The 25,668-nt window shown below is 46.9% G+C and overlaps 1 protein-coding gene across 1 annotated transcript; it reads left to right on the top strand.

Moving 5' to 3' along the window:
- The first annotated feature begins 169 nt into the window (after positions 1 to 169).
- On the top strand, positions 170 to 24,602 carry PLA1A (phospholipase A1 member A). The gene is made up of 11 exons (XM_074974486.1): positions 170 to 415; positions 4,549 to 4,750; positions 6,954 to 7,131; positions 8,317 to 8,425; positions 9,808 to 9,909; positions 12,061 to 12,150; positions 13,991 to 14,158; positions 15,788 to 15,877; positions 19,233 to 19,341; positions 21,658 to 21,822; positions 24,014 to 24,602. Exons 1-11 carry the CDS (start codon positions 202 to 204, stop codon positions 24,096 to 24,098), a joined length of 1,512 nt encoding a protein of 503 aa, XP_074830587.1. The 5' UTR covers positions 170 to 201; the 3' UTR covers positions 24,099 to 24,602.
- The last annotated feature ends 1,066 nt before the right edge of the window (positions 24,603 to 25,668 follow it).

Below are 25,668 nucleotides of genomic sequence, written 5' to 3' on the forward strand. Positions count from 1 at the left end.
GATGGAGGGGCTATTGCAGTGTATCATTACTACAATGACAAGAACTGAGCTACAGTTAATCATGCCAGTAATTGACTTCTGAGGCTGTTTGTTTGGAGAGGGGAGTGGGTTCAATGTCCTTAATGTGAGAATCAATAATGTTCTATGCCTGTTGCTGTGACTTTGGCCAATAATCAAGCAAGGGCAGAAGTGAGGGCTCCCATGTTTTTCCAAAAAACACAGGCTGTATTAAACATTAACAGACCCAACCTGCTCAGAAGGCTCCTGTTGCAGAGAGCTTGCTTTTCCCTTGCCTCTGGTGAAGGCCTTGTGGATTACAGCATGGGAAGATTGAGCAGGAAGAAGGCTGAGGATCCCAGGAAGAAGTCTCTCTTTGTTCTTGCCGTTGTCCTGGTGCTCAGCTCAGCATGTGCAGGTAAGGAGGGTACTGGTAGAGGCTCATGCGCCAGAGGTGGTGGGCAAGGAATTGGAAGATTTGACAGATGTAGATTCTGGCAGTGAATTCAATTGATGGTCCCTACACTACACAATCCAACATGTATATCAGGTCCCTGCTAGAGCCAAGTGAGTTTTGGTAAGAAAAGTGACTGTAGAAATGGCCCTTTCTTACCCCAACATATTGGTTCCACCACACGTGTCTGTGAGGCAGGTCCATCAACTTGGCTTTACGAAAGTAATTACAGCAACCCAATGATCAACTAAGTTTACATTGCAACATTTTTATTAGAAGTAGCTAAGTATGAGGTAGAAAGTGCCAGATGGGATGTTCAGTTTGGCAGGCTTGGTAAATTAGAAAACCGACTTCTGTCTTGAATACAGGGCATGTCTGATCTGGAATAAGAAAGAAGATATGGGACCCTATGGTTGGTTTAAAAAAAATCACTGAAAAACTGTTCTCTTATGCTAAAATCCCATGGAACCTGCACTTCCTACATTGTAACTCCCTGCTCCTTCCCTCATTTGCTGCCAATTGCCGTTCATGGAAGGCACAGGACTGTCCTTTCTAATCAGCCTTGCTCAATCATACCATTGATCACTTGCAGTCAGAAATGCAACCCCTGGGTTCAGTTCTCCCTTCCCCATCCACACAGGCATGGGTAAGTCCCAAATAGACTTCAGTGGGAGATTCTCATATCCTGCAGTGGGAGACTTGGGCCTTCGGTCTCTTGACTCTCAGTTTCTTGCATCATTCAACAATGGTCCCTCCAGGATATTTTTATAGTGTCTTCAGTTGGGATAATGAGTGATTTGTAAGGGGATTTCTTGTTTCTGTTTTAAACATGGCTTCAAGGTTGTTTAGAGAAGGAAAGAAAGTTTAGGGTGTAGTGGCGAGAGACTGAGCATGGGGAAGAGTCAAGGTTTTCAGTGGGGTTGCTGTGATGTTCCCCTGGTGTTATCTGAACCAGTGATCCGCTAGGTCACTCCAATCCTTGACTCTGGGAGCCAGCCTTACCCTGCTCTGCTGTGAGAACCCCCATTCCCGGGCTGTTCACGCACAGCCTCTAGCATGTAAGCTGCTCCCAGCTCCGTGAGTGAGCACTTTTGGCCAGCCGAATGTTCAACCGAATGACACTAGCCAATATCTCCAGTCCTAGACCCAACCCTAGGAACCTTGTCTTGCAGTGTCCAGTTATGCCCGCTGGACGCTGCAAGCTTATATGAGTTTGTCAATTTAACAAAGAAATTGATATATACCAGGCTTGTTATCCCAAGTGGAGTCTCTGACATGCTTCAAACCAAACACACTGCTTCAGGTAGAATAAACCAACAAATTTATTAACTACAAAAGATAGATTTTAAGTGATTATAAGTCAAAGCACAAGTCAGATTTGGTCAAATGAAATAAAAGCAAAACACATTTTAAGCTGATCTTAACACTTTCAGTGCCCTTACAAACTTAGATGCTTCTCACCAGAGGCTGGCTGGTTGCCCTTCATCCAGGCTCTCCTCTTTGATCAGCGCTTCAATTGCTTGGGGATGGTATCTGTAGATGGAGGTGGAAGAGAGAGAGCATGGCAAACATCTCTCCCTTTTATCATGTTCTTTCTTCCCTCTTGGCTTTGACCCCCCCTCCCCCCGTAAGTCAGGTTAGCATTACCTCATCGTAGTCCCAAACTGACAAGGGAAGGGGGGTGACTCACTCAAGAGTCCAACAGATCCTTTGTTGCTGCCTAGGCCAGTGTCCTTTGTTCCTGTGAGGCTAGGCTGGGTTTGTCTCATACATGCCCTGATGAGGTGTGAACTGCCCCTCTGCTCCTGGAGAGTTTTGCCTGGGCTTGTTTTAAGCCATGAGGACACATTTTCAGCCTCATAACTATATACATGAAATTACAATCTATAACATTACTATAACAACAATGCTCAGTGCATCATGAGCCTTCCGAAGACACCAGACATGACAAACTTTGCACTTGGTACCACACAATCATATTATAAGGTTGGACATGAGGGTGCAGGGTGATTCTCCAAGATACAGAGCGTCACAGTTGCACCAGGGATGAATATGACCTATGAGGCACATTTTCAAATTGTCACCCATGTCATTCCTGCACAATATATACATGCAAGTAAAAGTGTCACTGAGCATATAAAAATATAGCATTTCTGTAGTGTTCTCCATGCAAAGATTTTAAAGCACTTTACAACTAATAATATACTTAACTTCACAATATACCTTGCAGATTGCATACTATGATGATGGACTAAACAAAACACTAAGGGCTTGCTTATGTGGGGAAATTTACCAGCCTAACTACACCAGTATAATTATACCACTCTAGTTAGACCAATATAACCGCCTGTGTTGACAGGGAGCTTATACTGCTTTCAGAATGACAAATGCAGCACACAGAATAAAAGACAACCGTTTGGGGCACTGTAGCAGATGTGCTGTCATGGAGGTGGGGGCTGGGAGCTCTACCTTAAGGGACTGAAGAGGGACCTTACTTTGATCTCGAGTGATCCTCTCTGGCTGGTGCTCACTGTGTTGCTGATAGGATCTGGAGAGAGCCATCTCTAGATCTCCAGTGACTAAGAGAGAGTAGCCAGGTATGCTGGAGGGTGGAGGTGGAAAAACACATGCAAGAATTACACAGACCAAAGTGGACATGTGCTTCACAGAGGTATGTCAATAGTCTGAGCCTTTCTGAAGCCAGTCATTCATGATCAGAGCTTCATTGTGTCACATGCTGCACAAACACGGAGCAAAAGAATGTCCCTGCCCCCAAAATGTCACAATCTGAATAGTTACAACTCTAGCTGATCTATCTGCTGGGGTTTCCAAGCCTGAGAATCACTGTTACTCCCCGCAGCGTCAGCAAATGAGAGCTTTGCTGCAGCTGAGCTGTGTGTGTCAGCTCACTGCCACACCAGCTTGTCTGCCTTGCCAGCAAACTCTTTAGTATCCTGCCAGTCCAAACCTTGCCTAGCAGGTAACAATCAGTTAACCCCAATTCCCAAGTTCCCCAGAGACGTGCTCAGCCCCTCACAGAACTTTATCTAGTTCACGGCTCCTTGAAAGAGAGAGTACACAGCAACTTATTAACTTAACTGGGGTTGACAAACCCTCCACTTCAACCAAAGCATGGAGATGGTTTATAGTGAAAAAAAAAGAGGTACATTCATTAATAAAAGGGTATCAGCTTAAGTGATACCAAGTATAAGGAATAAAGCTAGAAATGGTTACAAGCAAACAAAAGTAAGAATAGGCTTCTAAGACTTCGATCTAACTTAACAAACTAGAGTCCTTTGTTCAAAGAAGTTTTTCTCACCCATCTTTCTTCCAGTCCTGGCTGACCAGTTTTTTAGCCAGGACCCTTCTCAGATCTCAAAGTGCTTGGTTTCTTTGTCTCCTCAGGTGAAGGATAACTGAAATTAGTGGTTCTCTCCCCCTCTTGTGATAGTCCAGTAAACCTTTGAAATGTATTCTTGAAAAGGAAGCCCAGACGAAGTTTCTCTTTCCTGCTGGGGTGTAGACGCCAGGCTGTTTTCTCCCCCACTTGTCAGCTCTGTTTACCTTTTATGTAGATGTACCTTCATTGTCTCTGCCTGGCTGGTCAGAAAAGCAAATACACACTCTTTTATCTAGGGCAGACTGGACTTACGTATTGCTTGCCAAGCACATTTTAAGAACATAATTCCAGCACATATTTATAACTCTCTGTACATCCCTGTGCATATACCACGCAATGGTTTTTGGGACCAGCATGCTATCAGTTTGTATACGATAGATTATGACAACAGTGTGTTAGGTGCAGTGAGTAGGTCAGACCCGATGAGTTGCTGACACACAGTAGCAAACCATCAACGGGCCTCAGTGCCACAAGAGTACTATCCTCATTTTACATGGGAAATGGAGGCACAGAAAAATTAAGTGACCTGCTGAAGATCACACTGGAAGGTGGTAGAGTAGAGAACTGTACCCCACTCGCCAATGTCTCAGTGCAGTGCCCTAACTACAAGCCCATCATCCCCCTCCCCTCCATTTGCTCTTTCCCAGTGGGCATACACAGACGAGGCATGCATGTTTTTGTTTCTTTCTCACTGCAGGGCATGAGACCTATATCCCAGCACAGCCCTGCTCTGACTTTCAGACTGCAAGCTTCTTACAGGGCAGGAAACTTAAAGTCCAGTTTCTTCTGTTCACCTCCTCAAACCCCAGCTGTGGGCAGCTGATATCACTTGGCGATGACATCAAGAACTCCAACTTCAATACTAGCCTGGACACCAAAATAATAATCCATGGCTTCAGGTAAGCATAAACTGAGCTGGACACTCAGTCCCAGTGACCTCAGAGATCTCCTTCTCTCTCCTCATGGCATACCTCAGCAATTATTATTTATTATTTGTATTACCATAGCACCTAGGAGCATTGGTCATGGACCAGAACCCCCTGGTGCTAAGCACGGCACAAACCCAGAATGAAATGATATTCCCTGCCCCAAAGTGTTTATAATCCACAATCAGGCAAGGTGCTTACATCAGAGGGGAAGATATTCCATGTCAAAAGAGCTGAATTTCAAAATGTCAGTGAAAAATCTAGTCAACATTTCTAATTCTAAACCAAAGGAAAAAAGGGAGAAAATGTTAATATACTTTTTGTGACTTTTTCACCCTCATCTTGAGACGAGCTGCAGAGCTAGTCAAAATACTTCAAATTTCAACTTTTCAATTAAATGTTAAAATTTCAAATATCCACAGGTTTTAAAAAACGGGGATATACCCCCACCCCCTCCCAAAATTAGGTCTTTCCCCCTGTTTTTTTACTAGTTTTATTCATGAAGAGTCTTTGTTTTGGAGTTTTCTCCCTCTGTCCCCCCAGCCATTCAGTGCATGGATTTCTTAACCTGCTAGGAAGCCTGCCAAACCCACCTTTCTTCTTCTCATCCTGGAGGCAGGGAGTTTGAGCCAGGGTTTTTAAAGCTGTGGCCATTTGGTGGGTTTGTTTTATTGTGGGAGCATCAGCCAGCCCATAGTTGATTTTAAATCATGTTAGTTTAATTTCCGTGAAGGGTGAGACATTATAAAATGAAATCAATAAATAAAATACACCTAGAGGTAAATTCATATCATTTTATGGAAGAGGAATTGTGACACAGAGAGCTTAAAGCCCAAATTTTTCAAGGTATTTAGGCATCGCTACACTCAGCATTGTAATGCCCAACTGATTTAGGAGACTAAACCTCATTTTAAAAGGGATTTAGGGACTTGGCAGCCAAAATCCAAATACCATGGACAATTGACAGGATTTTGGCTCTTAAGTGCCTAAATCCCTTTTAAGAATGGGATTTAGGCTTCTAAATCAATTTGGTGTTCCAGTGCTAAATGCCTTTAAAAATCTGGGCCTATGTGACTTGCCCAAGGTCTCTTAGCCAGCTGGTAGCAGAGCTGAGACTAGGAGCTCCTAGTGCCTAGACCTCTATCCCATTGTTCACTAGACTATACTCTCTCTATGGAAGGAAATTTCTTCTTGACCTCAGCTGGTGATCAGCTTAAGCACTACAGCAAGACTGATACCTCTGGCAATTTCACGCAAGCTGTTGTCACTGCAGGTGTTAGTTTTGGTCATGTAAATGTCTGATTTCTTTCTGACTCATAATGGGCAGGATGGTTATAGGTGAAAAGAGTCTGTGAACTGCAGTGAAGAAAGGCTGTTTGGGGCAGTCTGATAGTAGACAAAACTTTCACCTCCTGTATGGAAATCCCAGCAGAGAGATTTTGAGACACCACCTGTAGCCGGGTAGTCACCCTGCTCCGGCCCTGAAGGGGTTAAAGCAGCCCTGGAGAGGCTACAGCTGGGGAAAAGCTAGGCTGATTGGGGGGAAGCAGCCACAGCTGGGACCACGCCCCAGTCAGGGCCCAGCTGGCCCTTATAAGAGGGCTGTGGGCCAGAAGCAGAGGAGTCTCATTCTAGCTCTGGAGTGGGAAGGGCTAGTTGCCTGAGAGCAAGGTACTGGAGGTGGAGCAGGGCTGGAGAAGGGCAAAGGGAGCTCTAACCTGGTAAACCCCCAGGCTGCAGGTAGAGGGGCAGTCTGGGAATAGGCAGAAGCAGCTGGTCCTACCCCCTTGCCTGTGATAAGTGGCTATTACAGACTGCAGTCTGCCCCAGTGAGTGGGGGCTAGATGATGACTGGCAGTAGCCACTGAGGCAAGGTGGGTTTAGAGGGTTGGAGGTTCCCCTGGGAGGGGAGACCCAGAGTGTGGGGGTCCTGCTGGGGCAGAACCCTGAGGTAAAGGTCCCTGGGGTCTGGGAGGGACATGGGGCCAGTGGCAGGTGAGACACCAGCCTGCAGAGGGTGCTCTGGGCTGGAAGAGCTGATTCCCAGGATGACCAGCAGGAGGCACTGTGCCAGTGAAGCATAGCCTTGCTACACCCCAGAGGGGAAGGAAGTCTGCATGTGTGCTTGCCCCATTTTGGAAGGCATCTGACATATTTATTTCTGATGGCTCACCAGAGCACTTGGCACAAAGCCCTCCTGGATCAATGGACTCATTGGTGCATTATTCCGAGCTGCCAAGGTGAATGTGGTCGCAGTTGACTGGGTTTATGGAGCTACAAGAAACTACCCTGGTGCTGTGGAAAATGTCATGGAGCTGAGCATAGAGATCTCTCGTTTCATCAGCAAGTTGCTGGTAGGTGGAAATGAATGTCTGGGTGGGAGGAGCATAGCCAAAGGACAGAAATGGGTGTGAATGCAAACCAACCCAGACAGTAGCTTCCACTCTGACCTCTGTTTATTCCATAATAAGCTCACTGCAGTGGCCAAACAGAGTCTCCATCTTCCCAGATCCCCTTCCTCCTGAGTATCACAGCCCAGCTGTGCATTGAGCTCTCATCTGCTGCTCCAACCCATCACTCCATGGGTCTGTGTACTAAGGACACTGCCTTTCTCCACCTCTTGCCCCCTCTCACTTACCCTATTGTATAGCATTGTGTTTCACTATATTGCATTGTCCTGCCTATATCAGGCCCTGCACAGTATTGTATCCTCACATATGGCAGGCACTGGCCTTGATCCTCCATTGCTTTCCCCTTATGTCATCATTCACACCTGTGAAAAGTAGGTCTCAAACACTATCAAAGGCGAGGTGGTAGGATAAATGGTGTGTGTCCTGTCCCATAATACTGTATTGCCTCAGAATGTGTTGCCCTGTATCTGTTGCACCCCATTGTATTAACTAGGGCACGTGGTATCATATCACATCATATTGACCCTTAGTCAAAAAACACCGACGTAAGTGCTTAAGTCCCGTTCGAGTCAATGGAATCTAACCTATGCAACTAAAACCAATGAAACAATGAGAGAAAACATCAGCGTGGGGTGGGGAGGTGACAAAGCTCGGAGAGAGACCTTGTCCTCCTTGGTCCTGCTGAAGGGACATCCAGGTGTTGGGGGTAGTGTCACCCAACTAGGAGGTTCTGTGGGAAGTGCTCCAGAGTGAAGATAACCCAAGGGGAGGGAACATGAGAGTATGTAGGGGGCTGGAGGAGATGACTGCTCTGACTTGGAGTGTTCTTGAGTCCATGATCAATGTGTCAAAAAGAACTAATTAAGGACAATATCAACCACTCTTCACTTCTCTCTGGTTAACCACCTTATGCACTGAGAAGAGCAGTGCAGCCCAGGAGCAGTGCACAGGACAGGAGGTCAGCAAACCAGGCTTTGCCACTCACTGATCTGCTGTGACTGGGTAGATCACTTTTCCCTGTGCCTCTGATTTCCTATCTGTAAAATGGGGGTAAATAATAGTGATTTGCCTCTGAAAAGTGCTTTGAGACCCTGGGATGACGAGTATTAACTATTATTCACTCCTCAGGTACTTGGAGTGTCAGGGACATCTGTGCACTTCATTGGAGTGAGCCTTGGAGCACATGTTGCAGGTCTGGTGGGGCAGTTCCATGGAGGCCAGCTGGGAAGGATTACAGGTATTGTAACATTGGGTCCAGGATTCTCCCAATGGCCCTGAATTGTGAGGACAGAAAGAGCATGTCAAGGTTGATGGAAAGGGATTGATAATGGTTCTTTAGCTGAGAAGTCTAGGGCTTGTAGGTACTTCTGAGCTACAGAGCAGTTCAGGAATGTTTTTTTTCTTGGAATAATGGCCAGCAACCCTCTGAGCACAGGATTTCACTTGCAGGACTCGCTGTTCAGACCATGAAGAGCCCGTAACATTTTCACACAGTCAAATAATAGAATTCACACCACTTACTGGGTGGGTGGAGACCAGTTGTCACTGCACCATCAGTTAATGATGGGGAAATCTAGACCCCATGGGAATCAAAGCATTAATGCTTGAATAGTTTTGTATGTTCAGACTAATAACAAAGGATTGTGTGTGACTGACAGCAATAGGAATGAATTATAAAGAGCTGACCCTTTCAGCTCAGAGCTTCTACCATCTTAGAGGAAAAATGTCCTGGCTGGGAAGCCTAATTGGACCTGGTACCAAGGGAACCACCAAAAAAAGCTTGCGTCGGATGGTCCTTGCTGGCCCCTCAGCACAAAGATCACCCCTATGTTTCCAATACAAAAGACATGCTTTCAAATGAATAGCTCTTATTTTGGATTAAGAACAACAACAAGAAGGAACAGTACAGCTCCCAGGAGAGAGCACAGTGTGTGTGACTCATTCTATAGAGCTGCCATGTTGAGCTAGCTCAGTCCCAGGGCACACTTTACACTCAGGTGCATTACATACAAGACAGTTCATCTAGCTACCTGCACCACAATCCTTTTCCTCTACATTTTTTAAAATGTACATTATTATTAGTTTCATCTGTTAGGTATGTATGTTATGGCCCAAGGTATTTAGCAGAAGGGGAAATTGGCATTGCTCTTCCTGTTTCCTCAGTCTTTTGAGATTCATCTTCAACAGTAACATTTTTATTTACATCTTCACCAGGCCTATAAAAGTAGCACCATTTTGCTCCCCAGTAATTACATGCTCACCAATCTCACATTCAGGGCCTTCTGCCCTTTCTGAACCTTTAACTTATAACAGTTGCCAAATGTCTTTCTTCCTTTCCCCTTTTACCTCTGCCAAGTAAATTATAGGCATCAATACCTTCTGACAATTCCCTTTTTCCCCACTCATTCCTACCCTGTGATTTCACAAGTGTACAAGCAATTATACCAAATTTCCTGTTCCATTTGCAGCCTGAAAATATTTGGATCAGCATCTGGATTTCTTGGTGCTAACCTAAACTCTGCCAACCCAAGGCTGGGTCCAGAGTCAGCACTGGTTCTCTTAAGGGGAAGAGGGTGGCAGTGTGTCTGCTGTTAAGACTTTAGTTCTATCTTGGTACAGGACTGGATCCTGCGGGGCCCAAGTACACAAAAGCCAGCCGTGAGGAGCGCCTGGATCCTGGAGATGCTCTCTTTGTGGAAGCCATTCACACTGATACAGACAGTAATCTGGTTTCTATTCTTTTCAGCCTACTGCTTCTCCCCACCCTGCCATCATTAATGCCCAGGAACATGGTTAGTGTATAGCTGTCAGTGTGGCCCAGTGGCTAACTCCAAGGCCAGATTCACACACAGGCAAACCAGGCACCCACCTAGGGCCCACATTTTGGGGAGGGGGCAGGAGGGAGGTGTGGTTCTTTTAACTAATGCAAATTGATGTGCCAACTGAACTTCACTCACTTGAGTGAGTGGCATTGCAACCTGGTGCTCCGGGTTGTAGTGCCCCTCATATTTGGCCTGGCTGCTCCTCTGTCACTGAACAGCGCTCCAAGCAGCGGCAAGATGAGCAGCCAGTCCTGGCAGATCTACAGCATGGCCAGCCCAGCTGCGGTGAGTGGACTATAGCGCTCCCGTCTATTAGACAGGCACAGGAAGTGTGTGTTTGCCTAGGACCCAGTGTTGGGTTAATCTGGCCCTTGGTGGCTCTTCCTTCTAGGTCAGAAGATAAGAGGTTCAAGTCTCACAGTAGGATGTAGTTGTGTTTTTGGTTAGATGAGCTTTCCAGAAGGCTTAACTCAAATAATAGAAAAATCTGGCCATGAAAGTTTTGTCTATACTAGAAGCCCCACCAACAATAGCACCTCTGAGAACTACATTGTCTGTGTCTACACTAGGGAAATTTACAATGTCAAAAAATTCTCAAATACTGCTCCTCCCTTTGTGTCTCTTCATCCCCAGCATCTGAAAGCAGCAGAATCAATGAATGGGCAGCAAGTCAGGTGGAGGAACACAGAGCTTCTGGTGGGACCAGCTCAGCATAGCTCCTGGTTTTGCCAGGAGAAGATTGTTTCAGCTGAAACAATCAGTCCAGTTCCTTCAACACTGGGCAGGGGAGAAGGTTCCCTTTCAATTTCCATGCAACCTGAGGGCCTGACAACATATTGCCATGAAAGATTCCCTGGCACCTTTTGCAAAGATTGGGGTGCAAGACCCAGTGTCCTCACCTTATGTCCTCTCTGGTCATTGCATACTGCTCCCAAAATGCCCCTGGAGATTTCAATTCAATATTCTCCTTCACTTCCTCTCCTAAACTGTTATGCCATGCTGATGGGCTCTGACATTCCCAGTGATTCCTGTGAGTATGTAGGGCCCCACTGCTCCTACTTCCACTGACTTCAGGGGAGTTACTTCACATTTATTCTGCTGTAAGCAACAGCAGAATCAGACCCAGAGATAATACAATTACTTAGTAATCTTTGTAAAGTGCTTAGAGGTCAATTTAGATGAAAGATGTTAGAATATAATGCTTTGCACCTTTCTGTAGCACCTTCCCCCTGAAGACCACAGAGCTCTTTATAGAGATTTATTAATTAAGCTTCATAACTGCTGGGAGGTAAGTCATATCATTTCCATTTTACGGCGGGGGGGGGGGAACTGATGCCCAGAGACATTAAGTGATGTGTCCAAAAATACAGAGCATCAGTGGAAGGGCTAGGCATGGAATCTAGGCCTCCTGACCCCTGTTCCTGTGCTCTAACTGCTACATATCACTGCCTCACAGATAATTATGCAGGACAAGAACATGGAAAGTCTTGCCCTTCATCACAGCCCATCACCTTCTCCTGCAGAGAAGTCATAATGGTGACTGATGACCTCACAGTCATTTTGTGGGAAACACCCTGTGAAGTCACAAAGCCAGGACACTGACATGACAGGGGATCAGGCAGGGTAGACCATGAGGGAGGGGGAAACAACTTCTAATTCAGTTGCAGATCTCTGCAAAGAGTAAAGAGAAAACTGCAAAAAGGTGACCAGAGAATCATTTCCCAAATTAAGGTTTCTCCCATTCAGTTTCCTTCAGTGTGAAAGTCCCATTAAAACAAAGGCCCAGGTGAACACTCTCCTCCATGCTTCAGTACATAGGGATGGAGCAATCTGTACAGTGAAAACAGATGGCAAGACACCTAAAATTCTCCCTTCTTCTGGTGAAGAAACCACCATATTGTGTGTGGGCCTGGGGCCAGCTCGGATACTGTTAAGTACATCCTGTTCTTAGGACCTTGGAACATGGAAACTAGCAGCTTCCTCTAGAATGTTTCCCTAGTGAAGGAGGAGCAGGAATAATAGCTCAGTGGGGTTTTTTCGCTCCTTTCAGATTTTGGTATCCAGATTCCTGTAGGCCATATTGATTACTTCATTAATGGAGGCAAAGACCAACCTGGATGCCCCCGGTTCATCTCATCAGGTGAGAAGGATTCACGGCAAGTTGTCAAGGGATGTTCCCTTCATTCCAATCAGTCAGCCTGTAAAGCTACTGCTTGACTAACAGTTCCCACCTGAGCCAGGGCAGGGGTATGGCAGACATTACAGCAGGACAGTAAATGTGTAAAGGTCAAGCCATAGCATGACAGTATCATGCAAGATGAGCTATCTTGCCCAAGCTGCCTCTCAGCATTCAGAGAAGAACCACCAGATAACACTACCTATGGTTAGGCAACAACATAACAGCCGAAACGCAAAGCACCCTGAAGCAAGGTTTCCACTAAAACTTTTGCCTGTACCCAGGGCGTAATTTTTTTAATGATATTTCTATATCGGCAAAAGCCCTAGTGTAAATGCAGTTCTACCAGCAAAAGTCATCTTGCCAGTGTTAGGGGGCTTATTCCTTCACCTTCTCACTTCCCTGGTCCTTCTCACATGAACAGAGAGCAACAATACCCAAAGTCCAAAGGTGAAAATTCAATGTTTATTGGGGTGAACTTCCAGCAAGCTTAAATCCAAGTTCCCTTTTCCTTATTTTCAAATCCCAACTTACTTCCTGTTTTCCCCTAACTTATATAGTAATATTCTCAGCTATACCTTAACCAATCATTTTACTGAAATTTAACTAACCAATCCTAACATATTGAAACATGATTATTTAACCAATTATATCCCACCACCTTAATTAGTTTACACCCAGCAAAATTAATTATACAGCAGACAATCACAGAACCAGACAGATTATACAGACAAACAATACAGAAATGGGGACTACAGTGATAGAACAATAAAGAAATGAGGATTTCATATCCCAGCTATTGATAAGTGAGTTCTTGCCAGACAGGAAGCTATCAAACTAAGTTTCCTTTTACATCTTCTAGGCACTTCCCTTTCTCTGGAGGCGATAGGCATTATCAGGACAGGATTGTATTCCTAACAGCCCAATAGCACCTTATTTCAATGTGACTAGTTTGGAATGTGAGGAGGTGACCGGTCGCTTCCCAGCTTATGACTGCCTCTGCTGCTTAGCCAAAGACTTTGGCCTAAGAACAGGGCCTCAGACTGTCACAATGAAAAAGGCCTTTTACAGTCAGACAGTGATTTTGATTCTTTTTTATACCTCTATAACTAGCTAAATTATAAACATATACCTAAATTCTTAAAGTATAGGCCTTTGCAGACAGGCCTGAATATCTATATCCTAACAGCCAGTATCTCATTTCATTTGGGGAACCAGTATAAGCTATAACAGCAAAAAAACCTTTTCTTCTGGTATACGCTGCATCTAAACTGAGAGGGCTTGTCAGAGCAGCTTTGCTAGCAAACCTTTTCTAATGTGGATTAGGCCTTAGAATTCACCATATATAGGGCTCTCCAGCCACAGGTCTCAGAGCACTTTATAAAGATGGATGAGTATCCGTAGCATCATTTTCTAGATTGGGGAAACTGAGGCAGAGGCCAAGTGAATTGCTCAGTCATACAGTGAGTTAGAGGCAGAACTCAGAGCTAATACCTATGACACCTGAATTGCAGCCTTTTGCTTAGTCCACAGCTGCCCAGGAAAGGATGAGTAGAGGGGATTTGGGATAAAATTTTCAAAAGCACCTAAGTGACTTGACTTTGTGGGACTTGGATGCCTAAATTGCTTAGGCACTTTTGAAAATTGTACCTGATGTGTCCTTTGCAGACAGAATAAAGTGTTTCTTAACTTGCACCCTAGCTATTACTGTGCTGGGCTCCTTAGAAATGCATAGAGTCCATATTGGATCAAGAGGTCAGTCCCTTCATGGTCCCCTTACCTGTAGTCTTGCTTTATCTTGCAGGGTATAACTATCTGATCTGTGATCATATGAGGGCGGTACATCTCTATGTCAGTGCCCTGGAGAATTCCTGTCCTATGATGGCATTTCCATGCTCAAGTCATGAAAATTTCCTTGCTGGCCACTGCCTGGACTGTTTCAATCCTTTCCTGCTCTCCTGTCCCAGAATAGGTATGATACCAGCCTGGGAACTCCACTGTCCAAAGGGAGAGGAGAGTAGAAACCTGAAGGTCTTTGATGCAGGGTGAGGCATTTAGACTGGATTTTTTTGAGCTGGGAATGGTTAGGAACTACTGGGTTTCAGCTGTGGGGTGAGATGTAAAACCAAGGTTCTGAACACCTACGGCCATTGAACACCCTATGGTACATTCCATAAGGGCAGGAAATGAATCTGAACAAATACCCCAAATCTAGCCCCCTGCCAAAGTCTGCAAAAGGTCAGATTTGCAGCTGGCCCCTCCCTCTGAATGGGCTGAATCTGAATTCCTCTGAACTTGGGGTAGGTTAGAAACTGGAGTTCAGATCTGGAATCAAATTCTGTGGTTTGGGACCAACTCTAGTTTTAAACCTAGTCTCCTGGCCAAATTCCAATGTGAGTCATTGAATTCCTGCTCAGGGCTTGTCTACACTAACACTTAGTTCACAGCAAGCTGGGGTGTAAATCTACCCTCCACTAGCCTGCTGCGCATTAAGTGTCCGTGTGGACCCTGCTGATACGCACTAACGGTTCATTTGTGCACTTTGATTTACTCCCATTTCATCAAAGCGCAGTAAGGAGCTGTTAATGCACATCAGCAGGGTCCACAACAGCTCCTTACTGCGCTTTGATGAAATGGGAGTAAATCAAAGTGCACAAATGAACCGTTAGTGCGTATCAGCAGGGTCCACACGGACACTTAGTGTGCAGCAGGCTAGTGCAGGGTAGATTTACACCCCAGCTTGCCACATAATGTTTGTGTGGATAAGCCCTTACATTTCCCCCTGCAGTTTCAATAGGAGACGTTGTTCACTTACCTGTCTAACCAATGTGCACTGAAGTCAAAAAGTTTGGCTGGTTCAGAGAAGCAGCCAGTGTTTACCCTAAACTGAGCTGAACCTAAACTTCAACCCCTTTGATATTCACCCATTGCTCCTACATCAGTATGCTGGTCAGCAGTGGCTCTGTTCACCCCAGAGGTGGCTGCATTCCAGTACTGGGAAAACTCTCTTCCGCTCCCCTGAGGCTGAGCTGTGCTGGGGGGTGCAAGGAGGTGCGCCACTGGAAAGCCACTGACTGGAAGCATTTTGCCCCGAAAGGCATGGCACGTTCTGTTGTGCATTCCCCCAGCACCAGAGGAGTCACTAGCCCTCCCCCCAGCACAGCCAGCCTGGTTTCCCTAGGTACACACTGCACAAAGTGAGGGTGAAACTGTACCGCCCTGACTGGGAAGCCTTTTTACACTCATTTGGGACAGTGCAAAGGCTGGCACAGGCTGCAGGGCAGTGGGGAATCAGGCCCAGAGGCTACAATGGTGTCCTCGTGGAGCATGCCTGGATGCCCTGGTGACTCTCCTTACTGCTGGCTGTCCTTTTGGTCACGGTGGTGTGACACTGGGTGTGCTGGTGGAACCCTGCAGTGGAGAGTAGCTGGGATGCAGACACTGTGAGCCTGTTCCTGATCTCACTGACGCAGGGGGGTTAGTAAACACTATTTTGATCCACATCAAAATCGTGGGATAGGTGAGAAGTGAATCAGGTGTTCCTGCCAACCATTCCCTCAGGGCCTTTCCCCCTCCATCTTGGCTTCATTTCTTCCCCTAGGGCTCTTGGAGCGCGGTGGAGTCAGCGTGGCAAAGCTCCCCGAGGAGGTGAAGGTTTACTTGCTGACCGCCTCCTCAGCCCCGTACTGCAGTAAGTAGCAAAGAGAGAAGGAAGCCAGGCTGGTGGCATGAATGAACTGTGGAGACTTTCCATTTATGCCAGTGCTCCTGAAGAGAGTCACTGTGGTTGCCTGGAATGTGTCAGTCCTTCCCCTGCTCCCCATGGAAACTGCAGGGGGCTCTGAGAAATGGATTGAGGGGTATCTGGCTTCATGGTAGCTTCTGTAAATCCCTCAATACCTGCTGCAGAAGTGCTGTATTGTGCTGTGCCATGTTCCTCAGCAAGGGACAACAGACATTGCTGTGCCCCTCTCACATGCTCCTCAGCAAGTCTCCCTATCCCTAGGCCTCCTTCAGCAGCTGTACATTGGCAAGGGGGCACTGCTTTCACCAGCTGCAGAACATCACTGTTACAAATGCTGGGCTAACCCAAGCCACTGTCCTATTCTGAGTTATGGGCCAGCTTCTCCATTCAGTTCAATACCCAATGACTCCTGGTGAGAGACTCCATTTTCCACAGGTGTACCTGAGAGTAGAAATTGGCCCTAGAAGGCATTTGAGATCTGGCCCTTAGCCTCACTTCATGCCACACTCCTGGAGACTATCGAGGATAATAGGCCTGATTCTTCTCGCACTTCCACCAGTGTTACACCTGTGTAACTCCACTGACTCCAGTGGAGTTACCCCTGATTTATGCCAATATGAGAGGAGAGGTGGGCCCAATGGCTCCCACTGACACCTTCATTTTCTCTCTGCCACCCTTCCCCCTCTCTGGCTCTGTCTGTGTCTGTCTGACTCTCAGAACATAACAGTGAGGAATGGAGTCCCGTCAGTAAACAAATATATGTCCAATCGACCAGGCGGCCTGTTCCCTTTTTATGTCAAAGCTCTGCTTAATCTTCTCCATACGGTGCTGGAGAGGTCATAGCAGGCAGGGGGTGAGGACAGACAGCCCTCCCATTGCTACAAGGCAAGGGTTAATGCTGAAGGCATGGTCATAGAATATCAGGGTTGGAAGGGACCTCAGGAGGTCATCTAGTCCAACCCCCTGCTCAAAGCAGGACCAATCCCCAATTAAATCATCCCAGCCAGGGCTTTGTCAAGCCTGACCTTAAAAACTTCTAAGGAAGGAGATTCTACCACCTCCCTAGATAACGCATTCCAGTGTTTCACCACCCTCCTAGTGAAAATTTTTCCTAATATCCAACCTAAACCTCCCCCACTGCAACTTGAGACCATTACTCCTTGTCCTGTTCTCTTCTACCACTGAGAATAGTCTAGAACCATCCTCTCTGGAACCACCTCTCAGGTAGTTGAAAGCAGCTATCAAATCCCCCCTCATTCTTCTCTTCTGCAGACTAAACAATCCCAGTTCCCTCAGCCTCTTCTCATAAGTCATGTGTTCCAGACCCCTAATCATTTTTGTTGCCCTTTGCTGGACTCTCTCCAATTTATCCACATCCTTCCTGTAGTGTGGGGCCCAAAACTGGACACAGTACTCCAGATGAGGCCTCACCAATGTCGAATAGAGGGGGACGATCACGTCCCTCGATCTGCTCGCTATGCCCCTACTTATACATCCCAAAATGTCATTGGCCTTCTTGGCAACAAGGGCACACTGCTAACTCATATCCAGCTTCTCGTCCACTGTAACCCCTAGGTCCTTTTCCGCAGAACTGCTGCCTAGCCATTCGGTCCCTAGTCTGTAGCGATGCATTGGGTTCTTCCATCCTAAGTGCAGGACCCTGCACTTATCCTTATTGAACCTCATCAGATTTCTTTTGGCCCAATCCTCCAATTTGTCTAGGTCCCTCTGTATCCTATCCCTGCTCTCCAGCGTATCTACCACTCCTCCTAGTTTAGTATCATCCTCAAATTTGCTGAGTGCAGTCCACACCGTCCTCCAGATCATTTATGAACATATTGAACAAAACCGGCCCCGGACTGACCCCTGGGGCACTCCACTTGACACCGGCTGCCAACTAGACATGGAACCATTGATCACGACCCGTTGAGCCCGACAATCTAGCCAACTTTCTACCCACCTTATAGTGCATTCATCCAGCCCATACTTCTTTAACTTGCTGACAAGAATACTGTGGGAGACCGTGTCAAAAGCTTTGCTAAAGTCAAGAAACAATACATCCACTGCTTTCCCTTCATCCACAGAACGAGTAATCTCATCATAGAAGGCGATTAGATTAGTCAGGCATGACCTTCCCTTGGTGAATCCATGCTGACTGTTCCTGATCACTTTCCTCTCATGTCAGTGCTTCAGGATTGATTCCTTGAGGACCTGCTCCATGACTTTTCTGGGGACTGAGGTGAGGCTGACTGGCCTGTAGTTCCCAGGATCCTCCTTCCCTTTTTTAAAGATTGGCACTACATTAGCCTTTTTCCAGTCATCCGGGACTTCCCCCGTTCGCCACGAGTTTTCAGAGATAATGGCCAATGGCTCTGCAATCACAGCCGCCAATTCCTTTAGCACTCTCTGATGCAACGCGTCCAGCCCCATGGACTTGTGCACGTCCAGCTTTTCTAAATAGTCCCTAACCACCTCTTTCTCCACAGAGGACTGGCCATCTACTCCCCATGCTGTGATGCCCAGTGCAGCAGTCTGGGAGCTGACCTTGTTTGTGAAGACAGAGGCAAAAGAAGCATTGAGTACATTAGCTTTTTCCACATTCTCTGTCGCTAGGTTGCCTCCCTCATTCAGTAAGGGGCCCACGCTTTCCTTGGCTTTCTTCTTGTTGCTAACATACCTGAAGAAACCCTTCTTGTTACTCTTGACATCTCTTGCTAGCTGCAGCTCCAGGTGCGATTTGGCCCTCCTGATTTCATTCCTACATGCCCGAGCAATATTTTTATACTCTTCCATGGTCATATGTCCAACCTTCCACTTCTTGTAAGCTTCTTTTTTATGTTTAAGATCTGCTAGGATTTCACCGTTAAGCCAAGCTGGTCGCCTGCCATATTTACTAGTCTTTCGACACATCGGGATGGTTTGTCCCTGTAACCTCAATAGGGATTCCTTGAAATACAGCCAGCTCTCCTGGACTCCTTTCCCCTTCATGTTAGTCCCCCAGGGCATCCTACCCATCCGCTCTCTGAGGGAGTCGAAGTCTGCTTTCCTGAAGTCCAGGGTCCATATCCTGCTGCTTACCTTTCTTCCCTGTGTCAGGATCCTGAACTCAACCAACTCATGGTCACTGCCTCCCAGATTCCCATCCACTTTTGCTTCCCCCACTAATTCTTCCTGGTTTGTGAGCAGCAGGTCAAGAAAAGCTCCCCCCCCCGGTTGGCTCCTCTAGCACTTGCACCAGGAAATTGTCCCCTACAGCCAGGGACTTGTGCCCTCACTCTGTCGTGTGCTGTCTGTTGCCCAGTGTACCACAGCCTGGTGGAGTTTCACTTGCAGCAGAGGAGAAGCTTGGTCACCAACCTTGAGATCACCTTCCGCAGCAGCAACTCTACAGCCAGCGTGAAGATCACCATGTGAGTGACAATGTGCACCTCTGACCTGTCTTGACTCCCTCATCTTCCTTGTTGCAGGCGCAGGGATGTCTTTCTAAGCCATGTACACGCATAGCAGTAGCACAAATGACCACATGCAATCACCACCAGGTGTCCTGGTAATGTAACTGAGTAGTTGATAACCAAACTGCTGGCAAAGAGAGGGACATCCAGCAAATACCAACCTCCCTTCCAGGCTCTGGCCATACATACCTGACTCATCAGGCAGCTGTCCTGCTGACCCTGAGATGTGAGCTGAAAATGGCTGTAGAGACAGAAGCATTTGTGTGCAGCAGGATGGAGGTTAACTAATCCATTGTAACTGCAGTTACTCAGCAATGAACCTGGGAGAGGAGAATCCACTGAGGCTGGGGACAGAGGCAGGTTCAGGACAGTAAAATCCATCTGGAACGTGCCATCTTCCCCCAAATTGTATCTTGAATTAAAGGGCTGGATTCTTTGACCTCTCCCTGCCCTGTGTGCTAACTCCTCTGGGATTTCCCCAGCAAAGAAGAGTGCCCAGCAGGCACAGAGCCAGTCTTGCTGGTTCCTACAGCTTTGTCCCTTCCCTCGACCCCCAGCACAATAGGCAGGCTGGGGCAGGGAGGAAGAGAGCAGAGTATGCTGCAGGATGTGTGCAAGGGGCCCAGGCCAGAGCAGCACCAGAGCTAGCTCCCAGATGGCCCCTTTCTGTTGTGCTGAGCGGAGTTTCTGCTCAGCTCAAAGTCTGGTCCAGACCTTTTGAAGTATGCTGCCTCTATGCCTGGGACCAAGAGCAGCAGGTCTGACATACTCAGGGAGGGGCTGTTTCCAGGGGATTTCCAGCCTGGCCAGTAACAAGAAGCATTTACATCTCCACTGAGTTCCAGCCTAACGTTGCAGACCAAAGCAGTTTAGATGAATTCAGATAAGCAGCCAACCTTCTGGAGCTTGAACAGATGCAAATCAAACCTCTGAGTTACAGGCAAGTTCAGCCCAGGAAAGTTTAAGGCCAGATCTACATTTCCCAACAACGTGTGTGTGTGGGTGCTTGGATCTGGGCCCCGCTCTACTCTAAACCTTGGTGGCTCAGTCATGACTATTTGAGACCAACAGCCATTCGGGTCATTTAAATATGTCCACCAGGTGGCGTGTGAGCTCAAGAAGGACAGGACACATGGGAATTGGTTGGGTTACAGATAGAGCTGTCTGAGAATACAAAATTTATATCTGTATCCAATCTGCACTTAAATAGGTGACCAGACTTTCAAGCATGCTAAACGCTCAGCAGCTCCCAGGGACTTCAGTAGGATTTGTGGGTGCTTAGCACTGCTGAAAACATGTTGGGGTTTTTTCGTGCCTAAATATGGAGTTAGGGTCCTAACTGTAGACACCCAGCTTTGAAATGTTTGGCCATCATGCGCCCAGTCCCACAGAGCCTCCGCCCACAGCACTCCCATTAAAGTCAACCAGAGTTCCCTGCACCCAGGATTACTGGTGATACAATTAACCAACCCTCTTTGAAACCCAGTGACTCTCTTCCCGTTTGGGGGGGTGCATCCCACATGTTGAATACATGCTGCAGAAAGAAGGATTTCCCTTGGTTTGTTTTACATTTTCTTACCATTCATTTCTCTTATTTTATTTTCTGAGAACTGCAAACCAGACACAGTGAGACAAATTCCTTCCCATGTAACTCCACTAAAATCAATGCTATTACAGTAGGGATTAATAGGCCTCATTGTTCTTTATAAAACAGGCTTTGTCTTAGTGGATCTGATCAATAGTCCTTACAGTCCATTACCCTCTTGCTGGCAGTGGCCAGCACCTGATCTTTCAAAGAAGGCAACATTCCCCCCCCCCCCCCCCCACCCCACACTTTGCCCACTTCATAATGCTCCTGGCCATCTGTGCAATGTTTAGTGCTGTATTTGATGGAGTGTCAAGATAGGGTTACAAGACAGAGGAGTGAATATTTGCTGATCTGGGGGAGCTGCTTTAATCATGTGGTATAAGAAGAAAGATACACATCCATACCCAAACTTTCTCCAGCCTTTGAAGAGGAAGGGCATATAACACAGAGATCCCCCTGGAGTAGGAGAGGGGTCTATTGGGGCAGAGCCTCCCACCTCTCATGAAGTGTAAGATTGCCATAGAAGGATCCTTAGATCTCACCAAGTTCTATGAGGGTTCCTGTTAACAACCCCACCATCTCCAATGTTTCAGTAGACACCTGTGACTCCATCCTCCCTTGCATACTCACATGCTACTGTGGTTTGGCCCCTTGTTCTCAATCACATCCCTCCCTCTGCCTTGCAGACCTAAGCAGCAGCAGATGGGCAAAGGGGTGCTAGCTCATCCAGTCCCACTGTGCCAGATAAAGGTGGTGATGCTGAAGTATCTCCCCAAGTTGCAGATCTGGAAGAAGGACAAGGCCGTCATCGTTGGCAACTTCTGTACAACCGCACTGCCTGTCGGTAATCGGTAAGCAGGAGACATCCCTTTATCTCACTCCAGCCAGAGAGCCTTATTGGCCAGCTCAATGCTTCGGCTTCTCACCCTGTGTGAGAGCCCAGCTTCTCTTGGAGTCACGCAGAAGCTAAGCATGTTAGTTAGAGCTTCTCCCCTTTGTCTTCTCTGGCTGTTGCTGGGTACCACATACAGCAGAAATGAAGGAAATATTGGGGAAGGGCTGAGGTGCCACAAAGGCCCCCAACCCTTCCTTTGCATGCACACACATAGAGACAATTCAGGAAATGAATTACATGGGAGAAATGAATTACATGGGGAAATGAATTACAATCACCCCCTGATTTTAACGGACGAGCCCCACTGCTTCTTGGAGAGGAAAAGGCCCCTGAAAAACTCTGTCCCTGGAGAAATTGTCCTATATACCCTATGGATGTGAGAGAGAATCACCTGAGCTATGGTCCCTATCTCTATTTATCCCCTGTGATTAGCTGAGCTAGACCCTGCTGCTGTGAGGGAAAAGGCTGCTGCTCCAATCAGAGCCCCACCAGGGGGCTTAGAGCAACAGTGAAGAGCTGCCAAAGGAAATCTGTACTGGTTATTTCCATTAGGGCTCATTCTTTTTGTCCTCATCTGCCCTCTCCACCTTATCCCACTCACTTTGGGTCTCATCTGGAGAAGAAGCGAGCATCTACTGAGCATCTGTCAGCATAGGGCCTTGATTGTTCTGAAATCAGGGGGAGCTTCTGATGCCTGGGCCCAGGGCAGCCATTTTGCTGCCAGGTGGCATTGTCTGTGCGGCTGTGCCAGAGACTGTGAACCAGTAACCATTAGAGCGGGACAAATGTTTGGGGGTTTTCTCTTTTTTACAAGTTATTTTGTCACTAAACAATGCATTTCGATGGGTTTTTTTGGCAAAAAAAAAAAATTGAAAAAATGGGTTTCATTTCAAGAAGACTAGATTATTTGCCCTGGATTTTAAATTTTTAAATTCAGCCTCTGAGCCAAAAAATCCATTATTCGCAGAACTGTAGTTACCATCCAGCCCTAGTTAGCATCTTGAAAGCAGGAGAAACCAAAAGCAAACCCATCTAACCTGGATGAGGTTCTCACGCTAATGCAACATTCCCGACGACCAGTGTTACGTTCCCAGCATACACACAAAGAAGTTAGATATAAACGTAAATACTCTCAATAGAAGGTTGCAATGTAACGCTACTTTATTGTTTAGAATTCAGAACAATAACACACATGATCCCAAAAACAGAGTGAGACAAAGCAGGCTGCTCCCTAAGGCAGAGAGGCACACTTCACCCCACCTTTCTTTAAGCTGGCTCTTTCCAATCTGACTGATCGCATGCTTTGCAACAGAGCCCACTAGCCTACATGCAGGACCAGGAACCCCCCTCCCCCCACACACACTTAAAGTGATAGCTTGCAATTCCAACAAAGTCCTTGATATACCATAAGCAGCCCCCTTGACTGCACCCCATAGTCATTAGGAGACATGCTCCTCATTTTATGCCTAGAGAGCCCACCCACCTGAAAGCTAGACAGAGCTGGGCCTTTGTACAGGTGCATAAGCAGGAGAAGACACAAGAAGCCTCCCCACTCTCAGACCCCCACACGGAGAGAAGGTACTATTGTTCCTCCAGAGTTCTTTTGAGGACTGTTCCTTTCCAGTGCCCCCTGGAGAGCAAAAGACCCACAAAGGTGCTAGGGGAGTGGCAGAGTCATGACCTTATGTCCTCCACACCACCTTGCAAGGACCAGCTGGATACACAGGGGAGCACATGCTGCACCTTCTTAAAGGCTGGCGCAGCAGCTGTGATCCCTTGCATGCTGGAGTTCTGGGAAGCATTGGGCTTCCCCTTCCACAGCACCCCCCAGTCAGGACTGTGCCTAAATGGTACAATCTGGCCCATCACCTCTGAATGTTTGGGTACGATGTCAAAGCCAAATTTGAGGCTTCAGCGTGTGATGCCAATTCCATGTGTATTGACCTGGCACCCTGTGGAAGCCCATATTCCTCAACACACTGTCCTCGCAGAGAAACACAAATCTGAGACTCCCCTAACTAATGCAGCAGTGACTGCGAGAGGTGGAGATCAGAGAGAGCCCCTCTGGGGCTAGTCCTTTGACACCAGCAGGTTCTCGCCCTTGGTTGTTTTAAGATTTGCCTAACTCCTGTGTGCTTCTCTCACAGTGAGAAGATATTTTGCCTGTCTCAGCATCTGTCCCTGACGGCAAGCAGGCCCCTTGAACATGACCTGGTGGTGCCCTGTGCATAGGAAAGTCCCCTGGAGCGTGCAGCATGCACAGGCACAATGCTGGGCTCCAACATTTACTTTCTCCCTCTGGACGATACTTCCTCCAAATAGGACAGAACCAGTTGGATTTTTCATCAACCCACCTTGGGGACAGAATGAATAACAGCTCTGGGAAGAGAGATGCTCTGCTGAAAGGAAAGACTATGGTCAAATAGAGCAGCTGATTGGCAGTTAGGACTTGTGGCCTCTATTCCCAGCTCTACAAATGCGCCATTGTGAGACCTTGGACAAATCGCTTAATCTTGGTTTCCCCCTCTGTCAAAAGGGGCTGATAATGCTCATCTCTCAGGAGGATTGTGACGGTTGGTTAATTCCTTAATGTTTCTAAAGTGCTTTGAGATCTTCCCATTAAACGCCGCAGACATGCGAAGTATTATTGTTATTAGAGAACGTGCAGCGGTGTGGCTCTGGTTTTTTATGGGAAGGAGTCATTCCCCTAGCAACACACACACACACACACAGATGTGAAAATAACTAGTCCAGGCCATGGATGCCTACAGAGTCTGAGGCCCTCTTGATTTCATGAGTGGTCCTGCAGTGTAATCAGCATTGATCTGTTTTCTCTTATCATGACAAGACTCCATCTGCTATTCTGGCTATCTGATTGTAATTTTGTGATATGTCTCTTTGGCAAAGTTGATGTGTCCTGTTCCTGGATGCTCAGATTTATCAGCGCCAGGAGTGTTCATATATTAAAACAGACCATTTATCAGTAAGAAAAAAACACACCAAAAACACTCTGAAAAGTAAGGAACAGCCCTGATTCAGGAACCCATCTACATTTAGATGCCCAATAGCCCTGGCAGCTGGAGATCAAGAGATACATTCAGAGGAGTCAGTGAGAGAGCTCTTCTCCAAGGGCTGGACAGTCCTTCCATAACTTCTTCTGCAAGAGCTTTGCATCTAGCCTTGGGAGAGTGCCCCTGCGCCTGGACACACAGGCCTTTCCTGGCAGTAGACTCTCAGTCTCTTTTAGGGCCATGCCCTTTTCACAGGATTTTCCTAAACAAACATATTTTAATAAATACCTCAGAACATCAGGGTTCTAACCCCTGAATTGGCCACCCCACCAGACAGACAGACTGGGGGTGGAGAAGCCCCTTCCTGGCATGAAAGAAACAGAACACAGAGGTCAAGAGGACAGCTGGCCAGCAGAAGCAAGTCAGGACAAAAGCAAAGGAGAGGCCTTCATCTGGAGCCAGGAGGCTTCCCCACCATGACAAGATTCAGAACCCTACAGATGGGTAATTGTGTTGGGGAGGGAAGGGAGTGAAGAAAGAACCTTACAAGACTGGGGTCCTGCTCTCATCCCTTGGGACAGCACTTGCCCATCCAGTTTATAGGAGTCTATCACTATCAGGCATGTTTTCTAATCCTTTAATCATTCATGTGGCTCTTCCCTGAACCCCCTCCAGCTTATCAACATCTTCTTGAACTGTGGACACCAGAACAGGACACAGTATTCCAGCAACAGTCGCACCAGTGCCAAATACAGAGGTATAATAACCTCCCTACTCCTACTCGAGATTCC

The sequence above is a fragment of the Natator depressus genome, chromosome 1 (assembly GCF_965152275.1).
Source record: "Natator depressus isolate rNatDep1 chromosome 1, rNatDep2.hap1, whole genome shotgun sequence".
Taxonomy (NCBI): domain Eukaryota; kingdom Metazoa; phylum Chordata; order Testudines; family Cheloniidae; genus Natator; species Natator depressus.